Raw genomic sequence first — 25,685 nt, forward strand, 5'->3', positions numbered from 1 at the left:
ATATGTGGGTACACAATGTACGACTGTGCTTTTGATGTAAAACAACTGCGCAAGAGACGGATTAGCGGGCGGGAGAGGAGAAGAGAGGAGAGGAGAGGAGTGAAGAGGAGTGGAGGGGAGTGGAGGAGAGAAGAGGGGAGGGGGCGCAGGAGAAGGGGGAACTTGAGTGTCGTACGCAGTTGCACAATGTTCATCTTCACGGCTCCATCAGTGCACGTAAAGCTCGCGCAACATCCCTGCGTTTTAGCGTTTCAGCTCAGTGCGTTGACTCGAAAATGAGCTGGAGGATATACTCCACGGTGTGCTAGAAAATAGCTTCTCGCAGCGTGGGTAAGTCCAGGCTCGTTTTCTAAACCGACTTGGAAATGATTCTTTTCTGAATCGCCTCCTCCGACTTTTTTAGACCTCGTTTCGGAGTGGAGCTGAGCTGAGCTGCTCCGCAATTTCAATGTTCATATTTAGGCCATGGGAAAACGTTAAACCACGGTTTCTTTTATTATTCCGCCAGGAAATTAGTTTGGCTGTTTCATTTCATCTGGACGAGCTTTTAGGAAGCTGAATAATTACTGGCGTCCCATCCGTGCCTGCCTAGGTAACTTAAATATTTTTCTGAAGAGTCGCAAGCGTAGTATTTTGCAATCTCCCTGCATGACCTAATGCTAAACGCAGCACCGTTATAGTCTGTTGTCAGTGTCGCTTATTTACGCACTAACATGAACAACTGCACGTATTATCTATAAGCTGAGTGTAGCAGTCGACTCTCCTGCACAAGTACACTGCGTGTTCTTCTCCACTGATGTGGCGGAAACGCCATTGTAACATTGCTGCTAATTAATTACCCCGCGTTTCTCTGGCCCTTCTTCCTCGTCGTGTTGTGTTCTAGTTTATTCTATTTTCGGAACACCAGCTTATATCTAGGTCAGAGAAATAGTGCAGAAACGACAGTCGGCTGGTGGTTTTAAGTTCCTCAGATGAGTCGATGGCAATCTCAGTCCCTTTTCAGGAGCACTTCATGGAGAACTCAATTCACTGAGGAAAAAAAAAAAAGCAAGAAAGAAAACAACAACAGACAAGTCTATCACCTTATCCATGCTGCTATTCTTATATACAGACTACTGCTATTTAAAAATGTACAATCATGTCAGCTTTCACCACTGTGCTGCATGGCAGAGTCATGGTGCCAAAAATTATGACTAATATATCACTGATCTAACAGATATATTTCTGTCAACTTCTGTGTTCTGAGAATATTTCAGGACTGCTACTGCTTTTTATGGTCCTGCTACTGAGGTAATATCTGAAATGTAGTACCTTGCCAAAGGCTGATTGCACTTGACGAAGGAAGGACATGAGTGTATCCTTCAAACAAATGAGAACTACTGAAATAGACCTGAAGAGAGAAAGTGTGAAAGTGAGATAATGAGAACAAGAAAGGAGAAGAGGTGATCACTTGCTAAGTGAATGCTTGCTCTGGTGGTAGAAGAGAATTAGTCGAGAGGAAGAAGGGAGGGGAAGAAAAACATAGTGGCTTAAAATTACTTGAAGAATGTATGAGGTCATTTATATATTTGCCAAAAAAACATTAGCAAAGATGTCAGCATCACTCCTATTAGTCTTGTCCGGAAAGGGCCAGTGTGGCTGCAGGGTTTTGGTCTAACCAAATAGGGGACATACCTTAATCCACTTGTTTAATCAGCTGATCTTTGTTTTCGAATGAATATTAGTAGTGATTCCTGTCTGTCTGAAATGAAAGCCTGCAGTTTTTCAAATAACACTGGTGACCCTGTATTAGAAAGATGAGATTTTTTAAAATATTTTTTTATTTTTTTCAATTATGTTTAAAGTTTTTAGAAGAGGGCTTATGATCCAGCATGTAAATAGAAACTTTTCTTTATTAATTTAATGTGATGAGTCAGTTCATCATTATTAGATTTCGACTTGCAGTGTACAAAGAGGGGGGACTGTTTTTGCTATTATGGAAAGTAATAAAATGGATAAAGAGAGAGGAAGCAGTTGGACTCTTAGAAGGTTTAGCAAGCCTGTGGCAAGACCTTCATAGGAAGGAGGTAGAAATAAGATGAATGATTGTGGTAAAATTTGAAAAGTAGGCATAGTTCCCAGTGAGGGAAAAAAAAGACCCTAAAATACCCTTTTTCACTTTGCTCTTGAACTGTGTTACTAATAGCTACAGTGTATGTATGTACACACGCAGTCTCACTCTGCTCTGTGCTGTCTCTGCTTTCCTCGGGCCATTTTTCTTTTTATCATTCTTTTGGGATTATTTTTTCTGGCACCAAACTCTAAATGGAGTATACGCTGATATACTCTATAAATCAAACACCTTTGAATGTTTTCTGCATTGAATTTATATAATGCTTTATTTTCACCACGGGGAGGTCCTAGATATTTTGGCTATTAATCAGGTGCTGTTTTATTTATTTAAATACATGCGGTATTGATGTTATTCAGTGACTGTGCCTCAGAGTGATTTGAAATGTACAGCGTCAAGTTTGTCGTTCAACACCTCTAATACAGCTTTAGATTGCATGTCCTGGGTTGTATTAATGTGTTCTTTCCCTCAGGCAATTGGCTGAGCTGTGGATTTTATGCTTCCCCTGTGGAAGTTAATGCACTGAGGTCATCATTCAGGATTGTTCTTAGAAATTAGCTCACACAGTGCAGTAAAGCACCTGCTTTTTGGAGAGCTCACAACATAGTTTCAACTGACTTTTCTAGGAAATATTCAGGAGGAATTTTAGCGATGGCTTGTTTACAGGAATAATTTACAGGAATGTGTTTCGATGAGATATAATGTATAATGCAGTTTATCTACTATGATTACGGCCACAGCTATTGGTGTTAACATGTTCTATACCTTTTTAATAATGATAGTATTACTAACAGTTCTGTCTTCTTTACTTCCCCATTCCTATAGGCCAGGAATATAATGAAAGAAGACAGCACCGATTTGGAGATTTTACATTTTTTGTTTAACAAGCACTTATCTTCATGCCTGGATCTGTCATCATCTTAATTTAATAGCTCAATAGCTCTGCCTTTCTCTGCCAATTTATTTCCATACTGAACATCCAAATGGATAAAAAAAGGAAGAATGATTTACCCACGCCAGCACCAGAGAGAGGAAGAGTGTATGAGGGGACAGAGGGTAGAAAAAAAACGAGAAAGACAAAATCAGAAGAACTGGATTTCATCTCTGAAGAAACTGATGGCAGAGATAAGCAGCTGCAGGATTTGACAGTTAAAGAGACTGACCAGTCGGAAGGTAGTATGAAAGCGAAGATCAGCCCTGGGGCAAAACGAACCAAGAAACCCCCAAAGAGCCTTGAGAACTTCATATGCCGACCTTCTGTTCGAGTGTTTCAGAGGCCTGAACCTGTGGGGCAAAGTGTCTGCAAACGAAGGGATCGTATAAGTGCTAAAACTAGAAGCTACAGTCAGTTATGTCATCCTGTCCAGAAGAAATGTAACACTGACTCATTGGTAACAAAAGACAATTCAGCTATGACAAATACTGATCCATCAGCACTTTCTCCCTCCTCTCTCATACCTTCTAGTATCACGTCTCCTGCTTCAGACTCCCCTAATACAAGGGCAGCTAAAAAGGTAGGAGCCAGTCATTTTTATGCTGGGCATTATTTTTGTTTTATTAATGTCTGAAATAAACTGCTGAAGGTCAGAATAAAAAAAAGTATGCCTTTCAGAGTGCAGCAGGAAATATTATGTACTGAACGTCACCATGAAAAATATGACATGAAATGTTCTTGACTGTCTTGAGCATAACACCTACATGGAAATGATGCACTTGATAGTTATTTGAAAATGTGAAATAACTCTGTATAATCTATGTTACAGATGCTTTATAACTTTGTAACTAACAGTTAATCCATTTTTTGCCTCACCTACTTTCTCTGCCTGTTGTAACTTGACACTGTCTCATTTTTCTTTCACTTTCTGTGAACTCTCTTTCACTCTCCACCTTCCATGTCACATTTAGTTATTATCTTTATCAGTATTTGATCAACTGATATAATACTCTCAATCTTTGTCTCTCGGTCATATTCTTTTAATTGCTGCTTTAGGTTTCTCCTTCTCTCTTGTCCTGTGTCACAGACTGTGGTTATGGATATTTTGTTCTCTTTCAATATCATACACTGAAAAGTAGTCATTTGAGGGATATACCAAGAAATCAGGAAAAAGAAAAGAAAGGAAACTTGGATTTCAGGTATACACAAGAGTGATTGTTTATAGTGATCTTCTACTTACCATGCATCATCTGTTTTGACAGGTTCTCCCAAAACAAACTAAGAAGACAGATTTAAAGTCAGATATAACACTACAGGAAACCCCACAGTCATCCAACAAACTGGCAATTTCTCACAAGATAACGCTTAATACTCACATAAAGCAGAAATACTCCTCCAAAAATCCTGATTCAAATTCCACCTCTCAACAGGACTCCAGCCCACAAGAGTGCATTAACATTCTTAATGAGGACAAGACACAGCAAGGTCAAGCCAGTCCAAACTCCAGTTATGGAAATCCAAATGAAACCAGTTTACATACTGTGTCATCCAAGCTAACATCCTGTTTTCAAAAAAATGTCTCAAAATGCAATGAAAGTAATTTGGAAATGCCTTCAGGTTTGCATTTGAAAACAAAGAAGGCCGAGGGTTGTGTGGATGATCCAAACCATGCTGATGTCAGAGTAGTAACTAATGAAAAGAGTAAGCACCAAAATGGCTCCACACAAGAGCCAAGTCCTTGTACAAATGACCTGCCAGAACACCCCACCTCGTTCCAAGTAACTGATTCCCCGTCCTCCAGTAAGTGCACGGACACCACATCAGACCTGTCAGAGAATAGTAGAGGAAGCAAAGGACAGAATGAAAACAAAGACCTAAATTGGACTTCAGAAATAACCATGAAATCCCCTAGAAACCCTGTTCCTGTGCACAAAAATTATGGCAGCACAAATGGATTGGCTAATGATGAGCATGGAAAGCAAGTCAAGCTTTGTACAAATCAAGAGCAAATTGAAGTACACTGTTTGACTGACACTAACAACTCTGTAGGTACTACATTAAATCCTCAAGTATCTCCTGCCCCAGTAAAACCTCTGATGGATGGCTTATCTTCAAATAGCAAGCAAGACAAAAAACTGTCAAAGAAACGACAGGTCAGAAGTCTTCGCAGCAATAAGATTGCAAGCATGGCCAATGAGATTAATCATAGTCCTGTTGCCTGTCAAGTACTACACAGTGGTTCACAAAATGAAACTCCATTCCGTAGTTCTTCAGAATCACTGTCCTCACCTCAGTGTGAACAAAATCCAATTGGACAACCTCCCAAAACAAAACCCTCTCAAAACTCAAAAAATTGCAATTCAGAAATTTCACCTCCAAATAATCCACCATCTAGGAAAAGGGGTAGACCGAAAACAAACAAATCAGGAGTACAATTTCAGGTGAACAATTCTCAAGTGTCTGTTGTTAATCCTCCTAATGATCAAAACCCAGAACACCTAGAGCCAGAACTTGATATGAAGCAGACAAGGCCTATAGCAAGAAAACGTGGGCGCCCCAAACAGTCTTTTTCTATCCAAGCACGGGAAACTCAGCCAGAATTAATCTCTAAGAAACAGGACTCTGGAGCACTTCATATTACCTCCAAAGACAAAGCAAGAAACATTCAAAAGTGCAAGAAACGCAAAAGAGTAATAATGAAGACAATCATTGGAAAGATCAATAAGATGAAACTGAAAAGGAAAGATCAAGTGCTCACACAGATTCTGTTGGGACAGAAGCAATGCGACAGTAGAGATATTTCTCACGAAGGCACAGAAGGAGATGCGTGCAGTCCAGATTCTACTGCAACACACTCCTTATCTTCCCTTGTATCATCTTTTGGAGGCAAACTTGGTTCTCAAATTAATGTCAGTAAAAGAGGAACTATCTACATGGGAAAGAGGAGAGGTCGCAAACCAAAATGTCAGACAGCCTCCAATATTTCCTCCCAGAAATCTCCACAGATGTTCCCAGACAACCCGCAGTTTACCCCCAAGTCTACTTTCGTGCAGCCATCCATAGATACCCAAAGTATTCCTTTATCAGGCTCCTCTAGCACACTTAAAAATATTGCCTCAACTTCATCATCTGGGAGGAGTTCACAGATAAATTTCAATACCCCCAAAATCAAAGCAACTTCCTTTAAACAGCTCAGTGAAAATTCCCAGGCTCACTGTGAAGTAACATTGACGTGTAACAGTGGGGAAGGAATTAATGATAACCCCACATCAGACAGGGGCGAGAGGAATAACAGGTTGGATGAAGGCATGGGATTTTGCTCAGCACCAGCCACGGGTTCTGTTTTCACAATGCCTGGTGTTCCTGGGAGTAATTCCTTTCAGGGTAGACCGAAGGCTCTTTCCTCCTTGCCTTCAGAGCACATTTTTTCTGCTCATTTGCCATTAGGCTCTGGTAGGCCACAAGATTCCAGTCCTTCATTGACATTCACAGACCAAGAGGCACATAAGTTTAAATGCCATAGGAAGGGCCATCACTGCCTTAGTCGAGAAAAACTTAGAAGACATAAATATAAATGCAAGAAGAAGTATATGCAACTCAGGGCCAAATGCCAAGACCCAGACTTCCTTGCGGATATTGACGACTTAGTTGTCAGACTGAGCAAGATCCGTATAGTGCAACGCATCACCCGAACAAAGCTTGGTGATGATGGTAACACAACTGGAAGAAAGACTGTAAAGGGCAAATGTCAATCCTATGATCTTCAGTGCCTACAAGAAAAAGTTCACCCCCCAGCCATGTTTCAAATTAACCTTAGTGGGTACTATTCGCCACATTCTGCCCTGTCCTGTGAACCCCTTCATTATGTTAGAATGGCAAATATGAGAAGGAAGCATGGTTGCACCTCTGAGCCAAGCGAACAAATTGTTACACATTTCCCTGTGATGCACAAACTTGGATACCCATACCCAGGTGGTGGATTTATCCACCCATCCTACAAAGTACCTTTCACAACCACCTCGCTTGGTTTTGGACTCTGTCGAGGATACCCATCCAGTACAGCGTTATATCCACTCCCTTTTCCACCATCATATCTGCACCACTACTCTAAGAACCCTATTATAAGCCCATCTAAGTTCCACAAGAAGAGGACCAAGTTCCCAAGGCAAGAGTCTGCAGTTTGGGGACAGAACACATTTGGGGCATATCCTAGGATGGCCCCGCACTCCTCATGTGACTGTTTCAATACAGACAGTGGGCAAAGGCAGAAACAGAAAGAGAAAGGCAGAGGAAGGCGGGATAAACATAGCATGATGAAAGAAAGACAGCATGGAAATGATGCATGTCTTTGGCTTAATAAGCTAACAAAAGACAATGAAAATTCAGGAAGCTGTTCATTTAACTCCCCTTCCCCCTCCCCGTTATTCTCACAAATCCAACAGAAAGACAAAACCTTTCCTTTTACAGGTTTAAATCCATCAAACCAGGGGCAGGGAGGAGAAGTAAGATGGTCAGAGCATCAGCCACCATGGGGTCTTGGCAACAAAAACCTAAACCAGATCTCTGAAACACTTGAAATCAATTCAGTGGGCAATGAGAACACCTTGAAAGGTCCAGAGACTGATGGGAACTCAACATCGGCTCAGCAGTCACATAGGAGAGCTCAATCTTTCTTAAAACAGCCTACACTCATTAGCGGTACACCAAGTCATAAAAGGATCACAAAGTCAAGAAAGAGTGAAGGACCGACTGGGGTTGCAAATGTTCTAAAGGAACAAGCTAAGACATCTGTGCAAGAGTCGTCTTCTGGAGATAAGAGAACACCAGGTAAGAAGACGTACAACTCTGTTTGTCATTATTATTTAGTTTTAAGGATTAGATGTTTTTTTTGTGTTTATTACACGTTTTTTGTGTTTATTACACGTAAAAGCAGGGAAGTACTTTCTTCAGTTAAATCAGAGCAGCTTGTATTATATTTGGGTGTCTTTTTGCTCATTTACCACCCACTGTTTAACTGGAGGCATAAGAAATGAGAGCGCAGACTGCTTTTTTCCTGTCTGTGTAGTTACTACTACAAATTCTAGTTGGCAGCCAAAGTGCTTACACGCAAAGACGTGTAAGCTCTTACGTATGTTTATATGAGCTACAGATATGCTATGATATGTGGTGCCCTGGCACTCATTTTATTGTTAATTCTGACTGCAGCATTCAATACTTTTGTTCTTGAATTATTTTGCAGTGATAGTGCTGTGTAACTGCATGCAAAAGCAGGTGCTGGATTGTTGCGAATTCCTGCCATTTGTAGCACTTTTATAAATCAAACTGCCTGCACACAGTAGCCTGTATTCAGTTCGAAATCCTATTCAGAACCTGCCGTAATATTAGAAATGTGCTTCAGTTCTTTTCAGTGCATTTTTATTTGTTGGAGTCCTATTGTACTGCTATTAGTTATTTAATGAGTCCCTCTAAGACACCAGTGGATTGGGAGTACTATTTAGCTCTCTGTTGTTTAGTTAAACATATGGCAAGAAACAAACCTCAGCATGTGAGGAAGATATCTGAAAGCACTAGGTGGTGCATCATCTTTGTGGCATCCTCTGGATATTCGTGAGTGGATATATAGACTTGCCAGGTTTTTATATGCACCTATGTTATACCTACACCCACTGGCCATTTTATCAGGTACATCTACCATGTGTGTGCACAGTTATCTTTCCCCATCTAAGGGACAACCATAGGACGCCTGCTGATATTATTTGTGCAATGGACCATTCTCAGCACAGTAGTTGTACTGCTGGTGGTGTGGGGTACTGGTATGATTATATTAGGCACAGCAATATTGCTTTTTTTTTTTTTTTTTTTTTTTTTTTGTACACCATGTACACTTACTAGACATTATATTAGACATGCCCACCTTGTTAGTCCACCTTCTGGTGTACCTCTTTTTTTCATGTCTGTGTTAATCGTCTTTGCACTTGATCATTGTCAGTTTCTGACCACTGGACTGCTGTTTACTGGATATTTGTGTTGGGCAGACTGATTTCCACACTGTAGTGACACAGAGGTGAGAATGGGGTCACTGCTGTGCTGAGAAAGGTCCACCACTTGACTCTGCACAGTGGTGGTCCTGTTGTGGTCTCTTTCCACTGATGAATGGGGTAATGGGGAGCTGAGAAATTGTGCATAGGAACAGAGGGGTTACAGTGAGTAATTGTACACCCAAAAAGTGACCTATGTGCTGGCTTTATCTAATAAAATGACAACTCGTTGTACAGACTTAGCTGAGATATGCATTGGATGGAATATATAGGTGAGAGGAAAGTTCGAGAGAACGTATATGGGTGGGAATGTTTTATATAGCCTGTCCTTCATGAGTGAGTTACTGTAGGTGACTCACTTGTACTTCATGGGATACTCAGGGCAAGCACCGGTGTGCCGTATTGATAGTTGCAATGCATAACTTACATTCAATAAGAAAATCTTCTTGCTGAGCTCAAAATATGGACAAACAGTATAGATTCATTTTAATATAAAATATCCCCCCCAAAAAACATATGTAATTTTTTTTTTATTCCCAAATCACAGGTTTCAGAAATAATACTTTATGAAGCCATCCCTGGAGAGAATAACAGCACTGAGACTCTGCCAGTAATGTCTAAAAAGCTTGAACATTTATAGCTAGGTTTACTACGTAGAACATTTTGAACTCCTTAATATACTTACTGCAGGTGTTCCTGCAACAATTTCTGTGTTGATTTGGATGTAAGTTTGGGGCCATTATATTGCTGGAAGATCCATCTATGGCCTCTTCCTGAGAAATTCACAGTTGTTTCAGAAACATATGGCCCAGGTTGTGTTTATATATTTGTAGTTCAATTACCTGATTGCATAAGATCATAAATTTGCATGCAGTAGCTCCAAATAAATATGTAGGCTATAAATATAAATTAGGTAATTACTCACACTTGGTTTAATTTTTTTTTTTTGCAGGATTTGTTTCACAAAAGCTATTACATTAATGCTGCTTAATGACTTCAGTGATGAAACATACTTTATTTGAATGTCATTGGCTTTAATTGGCTGTATCTACCTTGTTGCCCTCTGCTCTCAACAAACTTATCCTCTGTGAGTGGTCATCAGAAATGATTGCAGAGGGTTTTGGGTAAGAGACTGTGGCAGAGTCCGCTTAGATACGGTCTTTGCCAAAGGGCAAAGTGTGTGCAAATAGAGGGCACTCGAGAGCACTTTTTGAAGCCTAAAATGAGAAATGGGACACTCTATGGCCTTGTGGACCTAGCAGCGTACACACACGAGGACTGCAAATGCACTAGTTGGGGCAGGGCCAAAGGGATTTTATGAGTGTGTACCCTGAGGAAATAGGAAATGGCCTTATATATTGCCCCCAGAGTTCCAGTAATTCTGAATTTGACTCTATTTGGTTAGCTCCGCCCTTTAGATTTAGGGGCAGTACACTTAATTAGTTTTTAGAGACTTTGTATGTCATCTGATTTACTCTGGGATGGTACTCTGAGTTATCTTCATTTAATTTTAGAAGGACCTTTTAATGAACGTCACTGATATTTTGATTAAATGTTAAAACATGAGTATTGGGTTACATATCAGCTACTCAGAATGCATTTTACTGGACAGGAATGAGCTTGGGGTTATTTGCGGTCAACTCTATTCATGCACACAACCGTTCTCACATTCATTTATCTGTGGACTTAGGCTGACAGAGATGTAACAAGTCCCTCTGAACCACTGGGAGCTGTGCTATACAATTCATCATTATGAATTATGTGCTTACTCTGTTATCTGCCTGCCAAGGAATGTCCATTTAGAGTCCTGCTATAGAGCTCCTGTCTGCCAGTGGCCAATATACACCATTCTGTTTAACTTGGAAAGGTAGAAAGAGAAAAGTGCAGGCATTCAGCAGTGGTAAGGAAATGTGGTTATGTGGGTGGGGGTTAGCCTGGAAATCTCCAAGTGAACTTTTACAAATGGCTGAGAGGGAAGAGCGAAGGAAGAGAGAGCTGTTTTTGTGAAAGCCAAAGAGTATATTTGGCGAGAGTACATCTTCTAACTAGCTTCATATGTGCCTTAGCACTTCCCCACCCTGACATCTTTGGTCAGACCTCTTTCTCTTTATCTCATCCCTTGTTCCTTACTTAACCTCCTCCCGCGTGCTTGTTTGTTCAGTCTAAAAATATACCTTTGCTATGATACCTTGGCTGTTGATGTATTTACACTTACATGTTGATGTGACAGAGGTAGATTTAAAGTGATCTTGGTCTGGCTTTTATCCAGCCTAGGAATAGCTCATCCATAGATGTACAAAGAAACAACACACAAGTCATATTACAGCACCATGGCCAGTTTGTTTCCCCTCACTATGTTGTCTTTCTTTCTTTCTTTCTTTCTTCTTGGAATGCTCTTAAACAGAACTGAAATATAATGTTACTCCCCACTATATTCCCTGACGTATGATTGTTTTGTGCTGTAAAAAGAGGTATTTGATGGTGTGTTTCAGAGCACACCCCATCCTGATTTCACAATCCTTGTCCTGGAGACCCAGGGTTTGCTGTGGAATGCACTTCAGTGCAGCTCTGTGAAATTGATTATGGTTGTATCTAACCAGTAGCAGTGACTATCACTGCAAATATTACTTTAAAATGGACATTATTGGTGATTAGCATTAAAATCTCTCTATTTTTTTTAACTAGAATTTTTCAGCAATGAGTTCACTTTTTCAGTTTTCTCTACGCAAACATGCAGCTTTGCTTAATGGTTCATTTTTTTTGTCCAAAGTGCAGGACAACTACCAAAACAGCACAGCATGTCTCAGAATAAGCTCACTATATTAAAACACCAGCTCTAGTTCTAACAAGTGTAGTTTGTCAGCAACCTAAGAAACAAAAACTGCATTAAAGTATATATAGCACTTTTTAATGCCAGTCTGTGTAAAATTTGGTAGTTAATTATACATTTTAGCAAGTATAAAAACAGTAATGCCAAGCAATAACATAACATGTTTGAACTGTTTTTGGATCAAGATCTCAAGATTCTTTATTGCCAGGCAACCATGTTGGTGGAATTTGGTTTCAGTACAGCTCTGAGTGTGCAAATCAAGGATTAAATGATAAACATTACAGTGCAAAATAGACAATAAGTACAAAAAAAGACATGCAAAAAAGGACAATAAATTACAGTAAGGATTGTGAACATTAATGACATCAAATACATTATAGTTATACAGTCAGGCCCATAAGTATTTGGACAGTGACACAATTTTCTTAATTTTGCCTCTGTACACAACCATAATGAATTTGAAATGAAACAGTCAGGATGTGATTGTAATGTACACTTTCAGCTTTAATTCAAGGAGTTTTAACAAAAAATATTGAAATAACCATTTAGGAATTAAGTTTTTTACAGAGTCCCTCCATTTTCACAGGCTCAAAAGTAATTGGACAAACTAACAAAATCATAAATATTAGGATTATTTTTAGTACTTCTATGCAAATCCTGGAGTCTGGAACTCATGGACCAAATGCTGAGTTTCCTCCCTTGAAATGCTTTGCCAGACTTTACTGCAGCCGCCTTCAGTTGCTGCTTATTTGTGGGTCTTTCTGCCTTCAGTTTTGTCTTCAGTAAGTGAAAAGCATGCTCAGTCGGGTTGAGGTCAGGTGACTGACTCGGCCATTTAAGAACATTCCATTTCTTGCCTTGAGAAGCTCTTGGGTTGCTTTCGCGGTACGTTTTGGGTCATTATCCATCTGTACTGTGAAGCACTGTCCTATCCATTTTGCAGCATTTGACTGAATCTGAGCAGAAAGTATAGCTCTATACACTTTCCTTCTATCAGCAGTCACATCATCAACAAACACCAGTGACCCAATTCCATTAGCAGTCATACATGCCCATGCTATAACACTTCCTCCACCATGTTTGACAGATGATGTGGTATGGTTTGGATCATGAGCCCGTTCTTTCCTTCTGCATACACTTCTCTTCCCATCATTCTGGTACAAGTTAATCTTGCATCAGGACTGGTCGGGCTTTTTTTTTTTCTAATCTAATTCTAAGTCTAATCTGGCCTTTCTGATCTTGAGTGTTTCCAGTGGTTTGCATCCTGAGATAAACCGTCTGTATTTACATTCATGAAAGCGTCTCTTGATTGTAGACTTTGCCAGTGATATGCCTACCTCCTTGAGAGTGTTCTTGACTTGGAGGTTTTCTTCAACAAGGAAAGAATTCTGTGATCATCCACTTTAGTTTTCTTCCATGGCCTTCCAGGCCTTCTGGTGAGCTCGCCAGTGCATTTCTTCTAAGAATGTACCAAATTGTTGATTTGGCCCTCCTAAAGTTTCTGCGGCCTCTCTGATAGGTCTGTTTTGTTTTTTCAGCCTAATGATGGCTTCCTTCACTTGCATCGACACCTCTTTTGACCGCATATTGAGAGTTCCCATGAGCAGCTACCAAATGCAAATTCAACACTTGGAATCAGCTCCAGACCTTTTATCTCCTTAATTTGTCATGAAATAATGAAACTGCTTATCAGTCAGCTGTCCAATTACTTTTGAGACTGTGAAATTGGAGGGACTCTGTAAAAAAGGCTGTAATTCCTAAACGGTTAATGCAGTATTTTTGTTAAACCCCTTGTAGTAAAGTTGAATGTCTACACTTCAAACACATCTTGACTGCTTCATTTCAAACCCATTGTGGTGGTGTACCGAGGCAAAAGTACGAAAAATTGTGTCACTGTCCAAATACTTATGGACCTGACTGTATATTATTGTATAAAGCTTAAGAGAGATGTGGTGTAACGTTACAGTCATGATTGTCAAGAGTGCAGATAGGACATGGTGAAGGCCAAAGAGCGTCAGAACACAACAGTGAGTAGGACAGTTGAGATTTCCAGTGGGTGAAGGAAAGAGACTTTTTCTAATGCGGCAGGTTTTGGCAATTGGGAGACTGCATTGTTTTCCAGGGGGAAATGGTTGAAATATTATGCATGCTGTGTGGGAGTGGTCACTTGTGATTTTTGCAGCTCTTTTCCTGATATGCTTGATATTCAGAGAGTGAACAAAAGTCAGAAGGTGAGAGCTTGTAGATGGTAGACAGAAATGTGGACGAGATGGCAAGGCGTGTTGTAGGAATATGAAGGTTTATATAAAACAAGTCTTCGTGAATGGTTGCTGGATGTTCGTTTTTAATTAATTGTGATATCTAGTTGACACTTGATATTTAGAGATGTTCACTGAATTTAATGGAGCTTTTTGCTGTCTGTTTCACAGGTATAGACCAGGCTGGTGGTTTCCCTAAAAAGCATCAGTGCAGTGATTCTTCATCATTCAGAGAATCGGAAAAGATACCAAGGGAGCCAAGGGGGTTTAAAGCCAAAAAGAGGCCTCTGCTTAAGAATAAGTCTAACGCTGTTCGCCAAACCTCACCTCTTTTAAGGGATGAGCATGCACACCCAGCAGCCAGAAACACTCCTTCTGCAAGTGCTAAAGTACAACAACATTTCAAGTCAACAAAACATCAGAATTCTGAGGGACTAGAGGTCGCAGATGGCAATGAAGTAAAGAGAAGAGGACCAGGACGACCAAGGAAGAGTCCTAAACTCTCTTCTCCTCCATCTTTACTTTCTGTTCCTGAGCTATCCTCCTCTTTGACTATAGAAAAGGCAGGAGAAGAAGACAAAGATAACAGTGACACAGTGTTGGAAGTCATTGAGCTTGTCATTCAAGGAGAGCAGAGAAGTGGGAAAAAAAGAAAAATTGCTGAAAGTGTGGAAGATGGAGATCAGAATCAGAATGAAGAAAAAGATGTGACTGAGAAGTCTTCCACTCATTGCCATATGTGCTCAGCACCCATTGGTCCATCACCTAGCCAGGTTGAAGACAGTCAACCGGAGCAGGCCGCCGCTTCATTACCCAAAAAGAAGTATTTATGGGCAGGGCTTTATTCAGATGTTTATAAAACTGAAGAGTAAGTTCCCACACATTGGGCACGTCACATGTACACTTAACAGCCACTTTATTAGGAACACCTTTACACCTGCTCATTCATGCAATCATCCGAACAGCCATTGTTGGCAGCAGTGCAATGCATAGAACCATGCAAATACACATCAAGACTCAAATAATCACTCTTTATAAGGTTGGACAAAGTTGCCTTTTTCCGATCTTCAACTGTCCAGGTTCAGTGAGCCTGTGCCCACTGCAGCCTCACATTCATATTCTTGGCTGACAGGAGTAGAACCCGATGTGGTCTTCTGCTGTTGTAGTCCATCCGCCTCAAAGTTTGGCATGTTGTGCGTTCTGAGATGCTTTTCTGCTCACCACAGTTGTAAAGAGTGGTTATTTGAGTTAGCTGTAGACTTCTTGTTGGCACAAACCAGTCTGGCCATTCTCCTCTGACCACTTTCATCAACAAGGCATTCCTTTAGAACTGACACTCACTGGCTGCTTTTTGTTGTTCGCATCACTCTGTATAACCTCTAGAAACTGTTGTGAACTGATGCATGAAAAACCCCAGGAGATCAACGGTTTCTGAAATACTCAACCCAGCCCTTCTGGCACCAAAACACCCATGCCACTGTCAAAGTCATTGATATCACATTTTTCTCCATTCTGTTGATTTGATGTGAACATTAACTGAAGCTCTTGACATGTGTCTGCATGATTTTATGCATTGCACTGCTGCCACACGATTGGCTGATTGGATGATTGCATGAATGTGCAAGTGTTCCTAATAAAGTGGCCAGTGAGTGTACACTTCAATCTCTTACCTAATTACACAGTAATTCAGCTTAAAGAATATTATTTAGTAACCACTATGAATTATTCAGCTAGTCTGGACCCACCAGCAGGTCCTGAATGTTTGTGGAGTTAAATAACATTTACAGTGTATACAGATCATTAAGATCAGTATCAGTAAGAAGTTTATATGTTTTCGTGTTTTTGTGGCTTTCTCAGCATTTCTGATCAGCCTCATCAGCTAAACTTCGAGAGTCTAGAGTACAATCCAGAGGAGCATGAATATGGCCTCCTTCCTGCACCTCTACACGTGGGTGAGTTTCAGTGTGTGTTTTCAGTTATTGCAGTATCAGGGTCATACAGAACCACAAATCACTGGTCCTGTAGAAATAGTTCAAGATAAAGAGAAGAATACGGGTTTCAGGTAAAAATGAAATTATAGGGAAGCAACTGAAAATTAAGTTTTTTTTTTTTTTTGTTACACTTATTGGACCTTAATCATATGTATAAAACTTTAATCCAATGTTCTGCTCCTGTGTATGTGTGTTTGCCTGTGTGTATCTGTGACAGGAAAGTACCTAAGAGTGAAACGGATCAACTTTCAGTTGCCCTATGACATCCACTGGCAATGTGCACGTAACAAGGTGCTTTTAATTTCTGTAAAAAAAAAAAAAAAGTTTCCAGGAACTCAACCCTTGTTGTACAGCATTCATGATGTGTACATTTTCCCCCCTCTTCAGCTATTTGAAAAACCTGTTACTCTACCACAGGCAACACCATCAAGTAAGTGTGTGTGTGTGTGAGAGAGAGAGAGAGAGTGTGTGTGTGTAAGAAGTCTAAAATAACTCTGAGTAATATTGAGGACAAAGACACTGTTGTTCTTTGGCTTTAACGCAACAGTAAATCTGTGTTCTCTGTCATTATGGCTGCTTGATTACCTCTAATGTGTGTATTTATTTATATTCCCCTATCACAAGTGTGTTCTGGAGCATTGTATTTTTAGAGTAGCAGGCTTTACGAAGACTGTTTTTTAGAATTAATGACCCTGTCTTTGACGTCAGACAGTTCCTGTAACCCCCCAAACAGCGGTGTGCCTCAGTCCTGCTCTGACGATTGCCTCAACACGACGTAAGAACATACATACACTTTCACATAATGGTTCAGGTTTGCTTGGACTCAGTTTTCATGTCCTCCTTATTCACAGGTATTAGGAAATGTCTTGTGAAAAAAAAACAAGCAGTCGTGCACTCAAAAACAGGAGTGTTTTTTCATTCCTGAATGAAGGGAGCGGAGGAAGTCAGCAGGGCCTTGTTTTTCTTTTGACTGGAACAGGGCCTGCAATACATTCCCGCAGAGGAACACACAGACTGTTCCAGATATTGTTGATACTTTTTTAACTTTTATCTGTTTGACTATATTTAAAGATTACATGTAAAAATGTACAGTTACTGGGTGGTAGTTACTTAAGTCATTGCTTTCATATTGCAGTTATAATTCTAACACTTTTTACTGCTACATAATCTGAAACAAAGCATGATTTTTAGGCTCAGTGATGACGAGACTGAGTCCTGTGATATGGGCAGTCCCACACATATGTACGAAGAACACCATCAGTGCCATCATCACCTCACACAACAGGTAACACATCACATTGTACACACTGTATTGGTGAATGACTATATGTAATATCAGAATTAGTCAGTCTGATGATATATTTTTTTTCTTTTTTTATTTACAGGAGGAAAACAGTGACAGTGAGAACTTCCCCTCAACCTTATCTAGTGAGGAGAGGTACAGGAAAAATATGTTTATACAGATTGAGATTTATTGTCTTCATAGTTCATAAGTGTTTCCGCAGGGTAATCTTGTGTGTAACACTTTCTAGAGCAAAAGACTCAAGAAACGTTTTGAGTCAAAGACCACCAAATACCACCACCAAATGTGTAATTTGGTGACAGCATCAGAGTAATTGTGAAGTGGCAGACTATATATGATATTCACAGTTAGAAAAGTCTCATTCAGTATACATTATACAGTATATGTACAATCCGAAAGACTAATCTTAGTTTTCTGTGGCCTGAAAATTTCAGATTTTTTCTCCAATCACAGCTAAGTTAGCCAGATATATACATTCAATTTTCATACGTCGTCAGTGCTAATGTTTTTTTTCCCCCTGGAGCAAGCTGATATCTCTATTATAATATAAAACAAAACAAAGTTAGAAATATAATGTATAGACACAAATTTTATAGTTCATTTGGGGACCTGGGGTGATTTTGTGAGATTACAAAGCACATTTCTTTTCTCTTAATAAAATAAAAGCAAAATAATTTAAGTACTAGGATAAGGTAAGTAAATTAATTATGGGTTAATAAATGCATTTGCTTAAATGTTTTATAATAAAAGAATTAAAACACACTCACTCAATCTCTCTCTCTCTCTCTCTCTCTCTCTCACTCTCTCTGTCTGTCTGTCTGTCTCTTGTCCCCTCTGTATTGTCACTTCAGGAGTTTTGTAATGAAACATGGTGTCTTCCTGGTGAGAAATTACGAGAAGATGAAGGCAAGACAGGCGTTTCTTCTGAGAGAGGGCGCGAGAGAGCAAGAGAAAGAAAAGGAGGAGGATAGAGCGAGTGGCCAGCAGAGTGAGGGTACAGGCCTTGGGGAGGATCCAACCATCAAGTCAGGTCTAGGAGTGTGTGTAGTTGTTGGCGACATGTGCATGTGTGTATGTATTTGTTATTTATTTAGCTTGCACCATATTCATAATGCCATAAAGCATTTCTGTATTACAATAAGCAAGGAGTCTCAGCTGCCCATGTGCTCTTTAATAAATTGTAGGCTTATCAGGACTGAAAAATACAGTAATACAATGATTGTTTTGCTTGTTTGTTTTCGTATATGTTAATTTCATCACTTATAGTACTTATCGCAAATGAATACAAATGCGGTGACTACTATGAGTGACTACTTTGCAGTGACTACTTGTCTTCTCCTGTTTTTTGCATGTTGTAGATCATAGCATTGGATGTTGTCCCTGAACAAACTTTCCAAATAGGAAAAAAAAAAGTAGTTTCTTCAGTTCATGTCTGTTTCAACATACAATCAAGAATGATTTAAAATGGAAGACTTGCATATTCAGTCAGTTTTAGTGGAGTGTGTTTTGGAAATATATCTTTTTTCAAACTGTGTCTGTTGTTCTACATGTCGCAGACAGGTGCCCAATTGAGCAGAGGTCATGTTCTGAAGAAGGGGAGCATGTAACATTCCAAAGCAGAAATCTCTCACACACACTCCAAGAAATCTGGGAAAGGATTGTTAGTTGCAAGGGTATGTTTACTGACTGAAAATGAGTTAAGCGTTTGGATAATTATAATGATGATGGTTGAAAGAATATAAAAGCAAAGATGAAGCTAATTTCTTTTTTTTTGCTTCTACCTTTCTCTCTCTCCTATATGCCTATATCTGTCTCTTTCTCTCTCTCTGTCCCTTAGGATCGTCTGGACAAACGCTTAGTGATCCTCTGCTAAACCTGTGCTCTAGAAAAAGGTGTGTTTGTGTACCAGAAATCACACTATTTTACAGACCACTAGATGGGGCAGTTTGGACCTTTTTTGGCATGACAACATCTGTGTGTGTGTTTATACTTTAGGTCCGATTCTGCCCTGGTGGACCTCAGCATGGTACAAAAGCAGCTCCAGTCGGGACACTATGAGAGCCTGGCGGCCTTCCACTCGGACATGCTGACTGTGTTCCACTGCGCAGAGGTCAGTGTGTCCTGCGCTTTTCTCCTCCTGCATTTATCCTCTACACAGAAATGTGCTATTTTAATGTCCTGAGAGCTCACTGACTCTTTCATGGCTGCCTCTGTTTTGTAGGTGCTGATAGTTTTGTAATTCTCAGAAACACATTAATCTCTCTCTCTCTCTCTCTCTCTCTCTCTCTCTCTCTCTTCTCTCTTAGCTTTTAGAGGAAATAAATTCAACTTGTAAGCTTACAACATGCAGCCTCGGTAGTGTCAAACATATGAAAATAAATAGAGATGCTAGCCAGACACAATATTTTTTTGTGAAAACAACAGCTTATAGCCAAAATGTTGGCTACTTGACTTGCTGACTTTTTCTCAAGGGCAACTTCTTGTCATTTGATTTGGTTTGTATATATGCACTATTGTATTAATGCCTTGTGTGCAGTATTCCCAGGATAGGACAATGTCTATTAACAAACAAATATTAAAAGGCACACTAAAATTGCATGCATTAATGTTGACGTACAAGTTAACACTCATAAAACATACTGAATATGACAACATTCTGTACATAGACCGAACGCACATAATGCAGCATTACAGTCAATGATAATAGAAACGCACACATAACAGAGTGAGCATACAAATTCATGAAGCAACACAGCACATTTTGCTTAGAGCAGCCCGAGTGTGGCCATATTCTTGCAACTCACTTAACCCTGTAGGGGAGACCCAGAACCTTAATGCTACCTCCCTTCTACATTTTCTTGCTATCAGATGCCAAATTAAACTAAATTAACCATTTCATAATGTATAGACTCACTGTCATAGTGGCTGTTTCTACAATGTGTTTGACTTCAAGAAAATAGATGATGATTGATCTTATCTTGTATTATCAGAAATACTACGGCTCTGAGTCTGCAGTCGGGCGTGATGTGAGTCAGCTGAGGGCCGTATACCACAGAGCTCACCAGGAAGCTTCAGCCCACATCAGCAACTTCCTGTAAGGGATAAGAAGCCACGCCCACACACCTACCTTCCAGGGCATATTGTGGTTGTGGTTGTGACCATGGTAACACACAGGCATGATGGGCCTTCAAGAACAGGCAGACAATGCCCTTCAATACCAAAGACCTGTTGTGTGGTGCGCTTACACAGGCACTGAGTGTTAAACAGGTAAGAGCCACAAATTATATGTGTAGAATAGTATATATATATATATATATATATATATATATATATATATATATAGAGAGAGAGAGAGAGAGAGAGATAGATAGATAGATAGATAGATAGATATAAATTATACTGTATGTATAGTATAATGTATAGTACTGTAATATTGCCTCCATTTGTGAGAGAAATTATGATTACTGCATTTGTATGAAGCATGAAGTAATCTGCTGTGGTGCAAACTATACAACAGTACAAAGGACACTTCATGGATCAGAGATTTTTATTCCCCCCCGTTAATAGAGGCTCACAGTGGAACCATTACTCAAGCTTTCCTTAAGTCCTTCATACTCGAGCTCTTCGGTTTCAGTAATATGTTTTGTGACAGCAATGTGTGTAAGTATTTTATTACTGTTTAATGGGACATTCTGTGATTATAGCTCTCTCTCTTTTCTTTTATGAACAGAGCCCTGCTGGATGGGATGCTTGCTGAGAAAAAGATTAAGACTCAGAGATCCATATTTATTCAAAAAAGGGTGGACATTTCACAGAGGAGAAAAAGACTGCTGATCTAAAAAAAACCAGACAGACACTTCTTCATTCCATTTTTCTTCCACTTTTATATCCTGTCAGTTGCCTTGCTCAGATACATCTTCAGTATAAAATCACGAAAAAGCATGGGGTGCATGACGCTGCGGGAACGGGAAATGCTGAGGTAGTTAGTTCAACTTTGGCCAAGGACAAATCATACTAAATATATTTTAAAATTGTATATAATTTTACGTTTATTATTTATAATGTGTTTTTCTTTACATTTGTATATACAGCATTTGCCTTGCCAATGACTGCACATAGTACCAGTGATATAATTTAATGTGAGATGTGCCTAGTAATAAGCAATAATTGGAAAGCAATAAGCTACTTTTTTCATTATCACTATACTACTTTTTAAACTCCTTTTATGCTGCCCTCTAACTTTACACACCAGCCTGAGAGGTGATGTTGGGCATTTACCTAATTACATCAAACTTGAATGAGGTTTAATTCTTTAGCAGGGAGAAATACAGTATGCTTTGGCCCTTTTCACCCTAAGAGCCAAATAAAAACAAAGAAGTATACAGTCCCACACTAAACATACAGTTTCCAATGCACTTCCAAGAAAACAGTTCCCTTTTTTGTACAGTCTCCACAGTACTGGCAAAGCAAAAGAATTTCTATTCCCAGCTTTGTTCATCCATGCTAGCATTTATTGCTGGCTGGTTTCCAGTTTCCACCAGGGCTTGGCGCAAGCTTTTTTTCCCCTGCTGTGGCAAGATCATTGCTTCTCAAAATGTGTCTTTACATTTGATATTTTCAGTGAAGCATTTTGGTCATTACAAAAGAGACACACTGCAGACTCTGAGTTCTCACCTGATGCAAACTCATTGAGGTATTTTACTTCCATTTTAGATGTTTACTTTGCTAGATTTGGTTTGTTAGAAAAAATGTTAAACCTGTCCCATTAAAATAAAGCCTTTAAAAAATGTAGACAATTCCCATGTGAAAGCTTTAAAATACATGAGAATGGAATAGTATTTGAGTTTAGTTATGTATTTTAATGAAAGAGGAGGGGAGGTTAAAGGGGAGCAAGAGAGAAATAATGCATAGTTCATCATCTTCCACAACTAAATGAAGATTTTTCTCAAATGTACAAATGCATCATTTATTTGAGAGCTTCCAGTCTTTTTTGTACACTGTCATTTAGAATGTTTTTTTCTCTGACATACCAACAATGTAAATGTATCCTCAAAAAGTAAAACAGTTGCTATTAGGGTCCAATTCTGTATAATAACCTAGCCCAGAATCAAGTTTACGACATGAAATTTGGTTCCTGCACAAGTGGCCCATTGTGACTTCCAACTCAAACCAATAGAGAATGTCATAAATGTGTGGCAGCCTGGAAAAAAAAAACCGGTTTGATGTCATGGTAGCTGAATTCTGGTAAATAGCCAAAAAAAAGGTGAACAGTTGAGTTTCGGGTCAACTTTATTCAACATTTTTTCTGCCTATAACATACGTTACTCAACTTTAAGAAGCCATAAATATATTTCACCAAAACAGTTTGTGTTAAATCATGTTATTTACTGCTATCTTTCTGCAAGATCAAGTTGTGTAGGAAGCCAGTTTAACAAATGCAGCTACTCTGCCTAATGATGTTTAAAACTTTGCTAGTTACATGTTCTTTCCTCACACGTTGAATGTCAGGCTTTGATCAAGTTGGTAGATAGCTATGTGCCATAGTGAAATGGACATAAACATTCTCAAAAAAAAATCCTCAATTCAGTTTGTTATCAGCTACTGGTGGTTAAAATGTCCACAGTTGGAATGCAATCTTTAAATGCAATTTTCTCCTTTTTCATTTTGGGGGCAAAATGCTAACTTTACAATTGGTTGAGAAGAAAATGTCCAAAATTCACCATGTGAAGGGTTTTCCCAGGTCACCACACATACATGGCTCAAGAGTCTTCGGTTCCCTACCCCTGATCTGTGATGTAGTGGCCACACAGGAGCTTAGGGTTTTGGATTTGTGTTTGGTCTTAATAAATGCCTCATTTATTTCTGTGCCCTGTGTGTCTCTGACTGATTCTATCCACCTTATTCCCCTGGTCAGTGTGAGGCTCCGACTCAGTCCTCAACACACTGATAAAGAACACAGTGTGACTGCTAATCTGTTGATCAGCTTTTCTGTAATGTTGAAGTACTTGCAGGCTACCAAAGAAATTTTAGGAGAACAATTCATTTTGTCTTGCTCAATATGACAAGCCTGGAAAAGCCAATGTGGCCCAGAAGAGGAACCCACTATGTCATCTTTTATTTCAGGGTTCTGAATAATAGAAGCTCTGCTCCATAAGTAGATTGGTAGTCTGCTCCATGTAATGCTGTTTCTCCACTTGAGTTTGAGAAAGATCTATGACACATTGCTGCATTCCCAAGAATGCTTTAAAGAAGCAGAGAATGCTCCTTATCAGTGCTGGAACCTGCTGGATCTTATTTGGGGGCATAATTATTGTAAACTGTAGAGAACAGACTATTCTGAGTTGTTTTGTTTTTTTCATTTTTGCTGATTTTATTTTAATTTCCCTTCAGTTTAGAATCTGCTATGTTAAAACCCCTTGTTCCTGATGTGACATGGTTGTTAGGAAAATTAATTTTGCTGTTGTTGCTGAAGCACCAAGTGGTATGGTAGTAAACATCAGATTATACTGTTATAACGTTTCAATATAATAGCCATATATTTCTATAAAGGCTACAGTTTGATTAAGTGCCCAAACCACCTACCTGCCCATTTGTCAATCCCCACTCAATAAACCCCAGCTAATCAATGCAGGGCAGCACTGATTTTGTTTCTCTTGTTTCTCCTGATGGACTGGTTCCTCATTCCATCAAAATTCCCCATGCTCGTTTATGCACATGCTTACCCAGTTGTCAACTTACACAACTGTTTCTACAAAAGTGATGGTTTAAAGGTTAAAATGTTTAAAACCTAACACGTGCACATGCTTGCAATGAAATGCCAAACATCAGAAGGTGAGACATTCAATCATCTCTGACCTTCACACCTCACTGTCCTGCTAGAAGCCTACTCAGTGTTATATTAGGCCTTTAAATGGCCAGTAGCCAGGCTACGTCAGCCTACATTAGCCTAAACCCAGCTCTGTATGTTTTCCATAAAGGACAACAACTATTACTGAGCCCAAAACACCAGTAGATCTATTAAATATTCTTTACTACTGAGTTCTCATACAGAAGGACTCCCTAATATAATGACATAAACTATACACATACTTGAATGTATTGTGTGTTTGGAGAAGGTTATTCTGCAATACAGAAGCACTGTTTAAAATGTGAGTCAACCAGCAGCACTTGCTCCACATTGTTGTATATCCTACCACATTTGTGTGAAACTGTCTATGCCTGTCTTTTTTGATGCTGAAATAGACTACTCCCTGCTATTACACCCAGATCATTACTGCATTCATTATCATAAATCTGAGGAATATGCGGAACTTCATAGTCTTAACTTGTACTTGCCAAATAATAAGCTTTAAATGTAAAGTTATGTCAGAAACCAGGAATAAAATTCTGTAGCACAAACCATGTTAACAGAAAAACAAAACATCTATTAGTACACTGTAACAAGCAAACATAGTTTGAACATTGGCTTAATCATTCTACTTTCTGCTCTGAGGAATTTAGAGACAAGAAAATATTAGATAATATTAATATATCATTAATATTTTACACATGGTTTACATGATATTTTTTTATCAACATGACAAAGTCTATAAACAGTCGGGACAGCTCAGCTGTATGTTTTGTGCATATGTCAGTTTATTTCCACAGAAACAATAGCATTCCTCACATAGCACACTTTTTCTGAAAAGTGCTGTCATGTGACGTTGACATTATTATAAACTAAATAGACTCAAGGAAGTTCCTTGTCAGTGTTTCCCGTAACTCATCATGGAATAGTTTAAGAAGGGTTCTGCAACTTTCAGTTTAATTACTTCAGAGGTGTTGTGCTGAGAGTAAAGCCGTGTCGAGACTTGTGCACCAGCTCTGACTTCTTTAACAGCTCCTGACTGAAAGTGAGTGAGCCCGAGGAACCAAAGTATCAGCTCAACAATGGCTTCTGGTTTGTCTCATCAGATCCGCTGTCCTGTGTGTTTGAATGATTTAAGAGAGCCAGTGTGTCTTCCATGTGAGCACTTCTACTGTAGAGGATGTATTACTGAGCATATGATCAGAAATTCTGCTGACACCAGATGTCCAGAATGCCGTAGGTCTTTTACTCGGAATGATATCAAAGTAAATCGAGTTTTAAGAAACTTGGTGGATGCGGCCAAAGAACATTTGAGGGAACATCAAGCCTTGAGAGAGAGGGTGATGTCTGTCTCCACAGGAACTGCGACCCACA

At 39.4% G+C, this 25,685-nt stretch overlaps 1 protein-coding gene across 11 annotated transcripts; it reads left to right on the top strand.

Annotated features, from left to right (window-relative positions):
- Positions 1–147: 147 nt before the first annotated feature.
- LOC113542280 (histone-lysine N-methyltransferase ASH1L) lies at positions 148–25,555 on the top strand. 11 transcript variants are annotated; one of them, XM_053233069.1, is made up of 17 exons: positions 150–330; positions 2,936–3,624; positions 4,307–7,871; positions 14,342–15,038; positions 16,028–16,122; positions 16,379–16,452; positions 16,549–16,591; positions 16,870–16,936; positions 17,353–17,446; positions 17,547–17,599; positions 18,316–18,504; positions 19,025–19,137; positions 19,302–19,356; positions 19,460–19,574; positions 20,455–20,731; positions 21,195–21,443; positions 25,418–25,555. In XM_053233069.1, the coding sequence occupies exons 2-15, from the start codon at positions 3,094–3,096 to the stop codon at positions 20,560–20,562; spliced, it is 5,799 nt and encodes a 1,932-aa protein (XP_053089044.1). In that variant the 5' UTR covers positions 150–330; positions 2,936–3,093; the 3' UTR covers positions 20,563–20,731; positions 21,195–21,443; positions 25,418–25,555. The 11 variants fall into 11 exon arrangements, with proteins under 11 accessions (XP_026795481.3, XP_026795482.3, XP_053089049.1 ...); XM_053233066.1 differs by lacking the exon at positions 25,418–25,555 and adding an exon at positions 509–592 and having other exon boundaries at positions 21,195–23,331; XM_053233062.1 differs by lacking the exon at positions 25,418–25,555 and having other exon boundaries at positions 21,195–23,331.
- Positions 25,556–25,685: the final 130 nt, after the last annotated feature.

The sequence above is a fragment of the Pangasianodon hypophthalmus genome, chromosome 1, assembly GCF_027358585.1.
Source record: "Pangasianodon hypophthalmus isolate fPanHyp1 chromosome 1, fPanHyp1.pri, whole genome shotgun sequence".
Taxonomy (NCBI): Eukaryota; Metazoa; Chordata; class Actinopteri; order Siluriformes; family Pangasiidae; genus Pangasianodon; species Pangasianodon hypophthalmus.

Excerpts from the sequence above, each read along its gene's own strand:
- LOC113542280 (XM_053233069.1), top strand. The coding sequence starts at position 3,094 with ATGGATAAAAAAAGGAAGAATGATTTACCCACGCCAGCACCAGAGAGA. Across the intron at positions 19,357-19,459 it reads AACCTGTGCTCTAGAAAAAG|GTCCGATTCTGCCCTGGTGG; the intron begins GTGTGTTTGTGT and ends TTTATACTTTAG. Across the intron at positions 19,575-20,454 it reads CTGTGTTCCACTGCGCAGAG|AAATACTACGGCTCTGAGTC; the intron begins GTCAGTGTGTCC and ends TTGTATTATCAG.